We start from the raw sequence: 8,456 nt of genomic DNA on the forward strand, positions 1-8,456 counted from the left end.
CCCCCCCCCCCCCCCCCCAGTTGAACATGTTTATTAAATATCTCCCATACTGACTTACTTTCTGTCTTGAAACAGTTTTGTGATGGGCAGGATGTAGCCCAGTGGTATAGTGCTTGCTCGATGTGCAGTCGGTCTGGGATCGATCCCTGTCGGTGGGCCCATTGGGCTATTTCTCATGCCAGACAGTGCACCACGACAGGTATATCAAAGGCCATGGTATGTACTACCCTGTCTGTGGGATGGTGCATATAAAAGATCCCTTGCTGCTAATCAAAAAGAGTACCCCATGAAGTGGTGACAGCGGGTTTCCTCTCAATCTGTGTGGTCCTTAACCATATGTCTGACACCATATAACTGTAAATAAAATGTGTTGAGTGTGTCGTTAAATAAAACTTCTTTTTTTTTGTGACAGCATGATCATGACTGGTTATGATTTAATGAACAAGGAAACTGGCCAATAATGGTTATTATTTTTGATTAAAGAATTTGGAGTATTGTCATTTGAATATCCATAAAAGTTTATTTTGTTTAACAAAACTACTAGAGCACATTGATTAATTAATCATCAGCTATTGGATATCAAACATTTGGTAATTCTGACATGTAGTTATCAAAGAAAATCTGCTACAGTTTTTTAATGCAGCAAGGGATCTTCTATATGTACTTTTCAACAGACAGGAAATCACATACCATTGCCTTTGACCAGTTGTGGCCTGCACGGGTTTGAATATCCATAAAGTGACACAAACACAGTGGAAGCAAGTAGACATTGGGGGCTGACTGAGATTGAGGGTGCAAAGCAAAATTTCTAGGGGATTCGGGGGCATGCTTCCCTATACATTTAGAACACTAGATGTCCTCAAATGCAATTTCCTGTATTCTACAAGTAAAATTCTTCTCTGCCTTCAGATTTACTATCAATATGTTTTTATTCCGAATTATTGCCTCCTTGCTCCACAGTGCCTGTGACATTTATGTATTCTGGATTACTTGACTCCAAATTAACGAAGTTTAATTGTATACAACATGTATTCCTGATTGTATGAACACATCAACTGTTAACAGATTTTTCTCTCAAACATGATGGGGTTTTTTTATAAGTAAATCACTGCTTGCATTTGACTATATTCAGCCAATATGTTAAATTTCACAAAGCTGTTCTTCAATTATTAATAGATACTGGTACAATTCTTGCTCAAAACAAAAGGTGATAATATTTATTAGCTCAAATGGACATATTTTTGATGAGTAGAGAGAAGATGTAATAAGTATAGGTATTTTTCTTCCAATGAATAAAATGGCTCCACAGGCACCCACTTGGTTATACAGGCCAACATATTATAATATATATTCATGATTATCATTGGTAGAATATGTAATAGTATAGTCATCATCTGTTGCAATGTTTGTTAATTAGACAATTCAGATTTGTTATAACTTTTCATACCTAGTAATAATGTTATGTGATTTCTCTTAAAATTGAATTTTAGACTCACAGAAGCTCACAAAGTGATGATTAGGGTTATCAGAAAAATTAAATTTTTTGCTGCAAGAAGAAAATTTCAGGTATGTTTTTTTCCGTCACTTCAGTTTTAAAATGGTCTGGATAAGCCAAATTTTGAGCTTCGCTTTGTTTGTCAGTGGAGATTTTTGATATGTCATTATCATCATCAACCTGTTGTTTATCAACCTGTCATTGTTTCCGAGTTTTAATTGGATAATTTTCAAACTCTGTAACAGTGAAATTTGATAATTTTAGAATATGATTAAAACATTTTTTATCTCTTTTCCACTTCTTGTTTAAAACTTTTAACTCATCCAACATCTCCAAACTGCATCACATTTCAAAGGCAATCACATAAAGAAGATCCAAGTGGATCTTGTAAATTTCTTTGAGGCAGTTGCTTGACGAGGTCCGACTAACTGATAAAAAGTTAACCACTAATCTGTGAATATGTTTAGTTGCTGGCTATTGATAGATAACATGATTAATATGCTTCGTATAGGATAAAAATAAATCTGTTATGTCTGCAGTTTTTATTACACAATTACATCTTTAACCAACAATCTGTGAATATGTTTAGTTGCTGACTATTGATAGATAACATGATTAATATGCTTGGTATAGGATAAAAATAAATCTGTTATGTCTGCAGTTTTTATTACACAATTACATCTTTAACCAACAATCTGTGAATATGTTTAGTTGCTGGCTATTGATAGATAACATGATTAATATGCTTGGTATAGGATAAAAATAAATCTCTTATATCTGCAGTTTTTATTACATAATTACATCTGTCTTGTTAATTTCATTTTTTGTGTGAATTTCAGCAAGCTCGTAAACCTTATGATGTGCGAGATGTTATAGAACAATACTCTCAGGGACACTTAAACATGATGGTTAGAATAAAGGAACTTCAAAGAAGGTAACTTTACATTCATAACAAAAAGGATGAATTAAATTCGTGTACCTAGCTGTTCAGATACAATTTTTTATTTATAACAATAAATTATTTTATTTTGTTTAATGTATATATATTTATTTGTTCATTATTCTTATCATTAGCTTTATTATTGCTGGGTCACCAGACTGTGTTTATGTGTATATAATAATTATATGTATACATCGTATGTAAGCACGGTAATAAAGCATTTTTTATTGTATTGTATTATAATTTTGATCAATATATAACAATTCTTGTTTTTCACACTGTATCATTGCTAGGAGCACTTTGAGAGATAAGAGATTGTTATTTGTGATCATTACGTTTTTCAGAATCATTGTACTTTTGCCATTACCATATATATATAACAACTATATCTTAATAACAAAATGGATCAGGCATTGCACTCAAATGTTAATACAATGGTATGAATTCTTGACATCATTTTACTTTAGAAAAATTACTTAAATGGTTCGCATACATGTACCTAGGATATGAAAATAAACAGGTTTTTTTTTTATTCTATTAAATTATTTAAGTACCTTAAGCTATTCTTCAAGAAATTTAGATATTAATGATGTACATTTGTACACACACTAGAGATTCTCAATACATAAGTTATGTGCTTCATCTGGCTGTTTGTGATTCAGGCTAAAGAAAATATTATGAAGCTTAATGTATCTGAAAATTGTAAAATCTTTCAGGTTAGATCAAACAATAGGTAAACCGCTGTATTATGGGACAGCAAAAGACAAGGAGAAAATGACCCTTTACTCACGAATAATGCGGGTAGAATCTCAGGTACGTATTGTTGTAAATACTCTCTGCTCATCAGTATAGACCCTTCTCGTAATAGGGTGCTTTACATGTGGCAATAACTGGAACTACATGTACAGACTTGTGATGTCAGAGAGGGATGAGTGAACTGAAATGCTATGCAAACACAAATAACTGGGGGTTTTCTGCTTCACAAGAATGGCTTATTTGATGCACATAAGCATGATGTCACACACTGTGGTGGCCATCTTTATGCGAAGTGTCTATATTTTTAAAGCATTAGTATGTGTTCACCCTATGATGTCACATACACACTGTGGCGGCCATCTTTATGCAAAGGGTCTATAGTTTGAAACATTAGTATGTGTTCACCCTATGATGTCAAATGCTGTGGTGGCCATCTTTTTGTGAAGGGTCTATAGTTTTAAAACATTAGTATGTGTTCACCCTATGATAACACTTTTATTTTTCTTCTTACGTCAAACCAAACTGAAATTATTTACAAAATAAATTTTTATAGAATGATGGGATGGACTATAGGTCTGTCACACTGGGGCAAATAGACAAGGATAATTTCAGAAATAATGTTGAAATCCCCACCAGACACAAAACAATTATTCCGGTGTTTTCTCCTCCACATGATCCTTTATGAAACAGCCTTAAGATCATTAGTGATCAGTTAAAATTTTGTTTTGTTTAACGACACCACTAGAGCACATTGATTTTTTAGTAATCATCGGCTATTGAATGTCAAACATATGGTAATTTTTACATATAGTCATACAGTGGAAATCCATTACAGTTTTCAACTAGTAGCAAGGGATCTTTTATATGCAACATCCCACAGACAGGATAGCACATACCATGGCCTGTGATACCAGTCGTGTTAGTAAACAGAGAAAGTTGCATAACTATCAAAGTAATAGGTCAGCATCAGTGTTGATGTTTAGTTTGAAAACATTTTTGCTATACTCATTATATGATTATATATTGTTGTTTTGTTTTTAAACTGAAACAGTTAGTTCATCTGTTTCAGTTGAATCAACTGGATTCAAAAATGGACAGTATGTTGGACCTTATGAAAATGCTTGTCAGATCACAACTAAAAGAAGAGAATAAGGACAGTGCAAGAGAGGATAACTCTTAGCAAATTCTACTCACATATCATGTTGTAATGTTGAAGATTTGCTGACTGAGAAATCTTTTACATGATATACCCGTGTCAATCTGTGATATAGATACACTGAGACAATTGTATTGCATACAAAACTTAAGAAAGTCGACATATGCAAACAAAACGTTCCAAGATATGATCTCAATGTACCTTGGATGAAGAAAGAAGAGATATATAATACACCATGGTCTAATATATATATATATATATATATATACATATGTGTGTTTAATATTTTAGTCTAAGTATGGTTGTATGGATACAAACAGATCTCACTACATGTATGTGACTGTCATTCTGGCCAGTAAGTGGAATGTGCATTGTCAACAGATACCAGGAATACACTGTTCATGTTTTCACTGTCCAAGGATTCTTAATCAGCTTCAAGTTTACTGTGATTACATGTTTACAACAAGAATCAACATGCAGGACTTCAGTGGCACTGTACAGTTTTGAACATTAGCATTGTAGAAATGAGAAAACTTCAGTAAAGTTATAGGGATCAGACGACTTCAGTGACATTATAGAGATCATAAACTTTGGTGTCACTGCAGAAAAAGAAAGAGCATATAGAAAACAATATATGTTTGAAATCTTATTTCGTAGATTTTTTAAAATGTACTTTGCAAATGACAATGAGTATTACAGTGGTGAACTAATGTTCCAAGTCAGAATGCAAGAGATATCCCAACTTAGATATTTATTTTTTTAAATCAATGACATTTTATTAAATATATGTATTTTAAAACTATGTGTTTATTGCAATTTTAAAAAAGCATTTATACATTTCTTTTACCACAGTGTATGCCGGTATATAGATGTCAGTTTTGATAATGTATAATACTATTAAATTTGTTTAAAAAAAAGCATATTTTAAACATTTTTTTATTGTATTAACAGGACATTTTAGTTAATTTTTAACTGATAATGACCTATATCATAACTTATGTGTTTAATTTCATAATAGCACAAATATAATGACACATTTTATGGGATCAATTGAGTGCATGGTTACTAGCATTTCTGATTTGTGATGTCTTAAAATATTAGTTAGAAATATTATTCAAAATAATACTTTACTTGCATTCAACATTTATGACAAAAAAGGGTAATAATTAACAAATAGAATCCAAGATACAAACATTTATTGCATATCAATTAGAGACCTGTCTTTTCCACCACATTTAATGAAACACATGCTTTATTGTTTATCACATTTATGGGACATACATATTATGGTAAATGCCATGAATGCATACAATAAAAGTATTTTTATCTACTCTTAAGTGGCCTAATTCACAGAACTCGGTGGCGCAGTGGTTAAGCCATCAGACTACAGGCTGGTAGGTACAGGGTTCACAGCCCGGTACCGGCTCCAACCCAGAGCGAGTTCTTAAGGGCTCAAAGGGTAGGTGTAAGGCCACTACACCCTCTTCTCTCTCACTAACCACTAACCAACTAACAACTAACCCACTTTCCTGGACTGACAGCCCAGACAGCTGATGTGTGTGCCCAAGACAGCGTGCTTGAACCTTAATTGGATATAAGCACGAAAATAAGTTGAAATGAAATGAAAGTAGGAATTGCCCAACCCAAGTTACAGAAGCGGATTTTCCCTCGCTGAGGTGTCGTTGAAGAAATATTCCTTTATTTTCCTTTTTGTAACCTCATTTCAATAAGCTTCTATATTTACACATTATATGGTTGACTTACAAATAATTCAGTAAGATCATCACTTTTTGACTGTCTATTGATATTTTATGTGGAGTTAACAAGTTACGGGTGTCACAGATTGTTGGATTAATTGTCAAGGAAAAATCAGACCTGTTTGATTATATATAGTAACTGTCTGCATTACATATTTCATTTAGTATACACCAAATGATGAGAGCTAAGTGATTGGTGCCACACTTGCTGTGACGGCGGTGATCGGAACTTTCCGCTAATCATTGCCGCTTATCACCCAATGTGAATTAGCCTTAAGACATGGTATGACAAAATGGTGGGGCAACCAAACAAACTATCTTACTCTTTTTCTTCTTTTCTTTTTTAATTAAAACATGATCTTTTTTCCAAAACAGGTGTTATGTTTTGCTCAAGTCAAAGGCTAATAAGGTTGAACCAAACATAACATATATAATATGGTTTTTAACAAAATCAAAATAATATAATATAATAAAATACATTCATGTCACTTTCTGATTTAGTTTATTTAGTAAAAATCTTCAACAAAAAAAAATCTCAACTGTTTATAAATACAATAAAATACTAAATCTTATACTGTAACATTAAATCCTATATCCATAGAAAAATTATGATCAATTTAAATTTATAATTAAATCTAACAAATCTATAAATCCTGATCTCATAATTTGCTGGTACATGTATTTGTATGTAAATCCCAAATTTTACGAATAAAATATTAAATCTGTAATTGTCAATGTGCTGCATCCATAAATACTGTATCACAAAATAAGCATGTACATGTATACATATTTATTATTTATAAATTTCCACTTGACAAATCATATTTACAGATGTCAGCTTTTCCATATTTTCAGTTAACTGAACTATCCTGTGTTTTCAGTAATTGTTACGATGATTCCAGCCAACAGAGACTTTTAATGACTGATTATTAAATATATTTTTTAAAATAAAATATTAGTTATACAGTCATGTTTTTGATCATACTAGTGATTGCACTAGGTCAAACGTATTTTATTTCCTAATATATACTATGTTTTCGTACAAACAAAATTATTGGGATATTAAATTTAGTATAGGATACTTACCAATATTAGGACGATTACAAACACATTGCATATACAGATATTCTAAAGAAAATATATTTAATATGTAATATTAGTCATTAGGAAATCTTATTAGTTGAAAACATCTTACAATGTAGCAAACCTCGAGATAGTCCCTTTAAAGAGTTTTAAAATTACTATCATGGACCATTTTATCCTTACCAAGATGACAGAAATAAAAGAAAATTGTTCTGAAAACAAAGTCTGTAAATGGCAGTGCTTTTTCAATACTTCCACACTTATTCTGCATCATCAAGTAGGTTTGGTATATAATTATTTCGCATTTTTTAATACATGTACTTTCTCTATTTTTAAAATGAGTAAAGGAATTGTTGCAATATGATACACCATATTATGTATTTGTTATATATGTTTAGTTTTGTAATCAAACTTTAAAATTATCAGTTATTTGTTAATTCAGCAGTGTTTATGTGCTTAGTGCTCAATTCTGGTCTGGTGCTTATAAAACTTTTAGAATCTAGATTCAAGATTCTAATAGTCTAAGATGTGAACACCATACAAACTGTATGCGTGTGATATCATTAAAGATTGAGTCTGGGCTCAGTTTTATAAGCATGAGTCCAGGTGACTTAATTCTTATATAAAACTTGGGAATTAAAGGGGATCTTTTGTTTTTGTGTGCTAACATTCACATGATTATATCCCTTTATATTTTGTCTCAGGTCAATTTGTTTTTCTACATCAGCCCTAAAACAAAATGATATGTTTCCGGGAATGTGCCAATTTTGTATTTGTATTAAATCAGGATACTTAGGTTGGTTATAAATTTATTTTTTATACTTAAATAATTCTGTAAGAACAAACAACATGAACAGATTTGAAAATTATTACAAATGTTAAGAAACTACAGGTACAAATGTTATTAAACTACAGGTAACACACACTGTATTTTACCAAATCCTTCCAAGATCAATTACAGGCTGTATAACCAGCCTCGGTGGTGTCGTGGTTAAGCCATCAGACATAAAGCTTGTAGGTACAGGGTTCGCAGCCCGGCACCAGCTCCCACCCAGAGCGAGTTTTAACGAATCAATGAGTAGGTGTAAGATCACTACACCCTCTTCCCATGTAGTGGCGACAGCGGGTTTCCTCTCAAAATCTGTGTGGTCCTTAACCATATGTCTGACGCCATATAACCGTAAATAAAATGTGTTGAGTGCATTGTTAAATAAAACATTTCTTTCTTTTTTTCTTTCCCTCTTCTTTCTCACTAATCACAAACCGACT

The 8,456-nt window shown here is 32.1% G+C and overlaps 1 protein-coding gene across 1 annotated transcript in view; it reads left to right on the plus strand.

Annotated features, from left to right (window-relative positions):
- Nucleotides 1–5,811, plus strand: part of LOC121372060 (potassium voltage-gated channel subfamily KQT member 1-like) — a 50,679-nt gene extending 44,868 nt beyond the window's left edge. The window contains exons 11-14 of the mRNA XM_041498314.1: nucleotides 1,491–1,566; nucleotides 2,335–2,429; nucleotides 3,152–3,248; nucleotides 4,261–5,811. Of these exons, the coding sequence (XP_041354248.1) occupies nucleotides 1,491–1,566; nucleotides 2,335–2,429; nucleotides 3,152–3,248; nucleotides 4,261–4,371 (379 nt within the window). The 3' untranslated portion in view covers nucleotides 4,372–5,811. The remainder of the gene's footprint in view (nucleotides 1–1,490; nucleotides 1,567–2,334; nucleotides 2,430–3,151; nucleotides 3,249–4,260) is intronic.
- Nucleotides 5,812–8,456: the final 2,645 nt, after the last annotated feature.

Source organism: Gigantopelta aegis, chromosome 4 (assembly GCF_016097555.1).
Source record: "Gigantopelta aegis isolate Gae_Host chromosome 4, Gae_host_genome, whole genome shotgun sequence".
Classification (NCBI taxonomy): domain Eukaryota; kingdom Metazoa; phylum Mollusca; class Gastropoda; order Neomphalida; family Peltospiridae; genus Gigantopelta; species Gigantopelta aegis.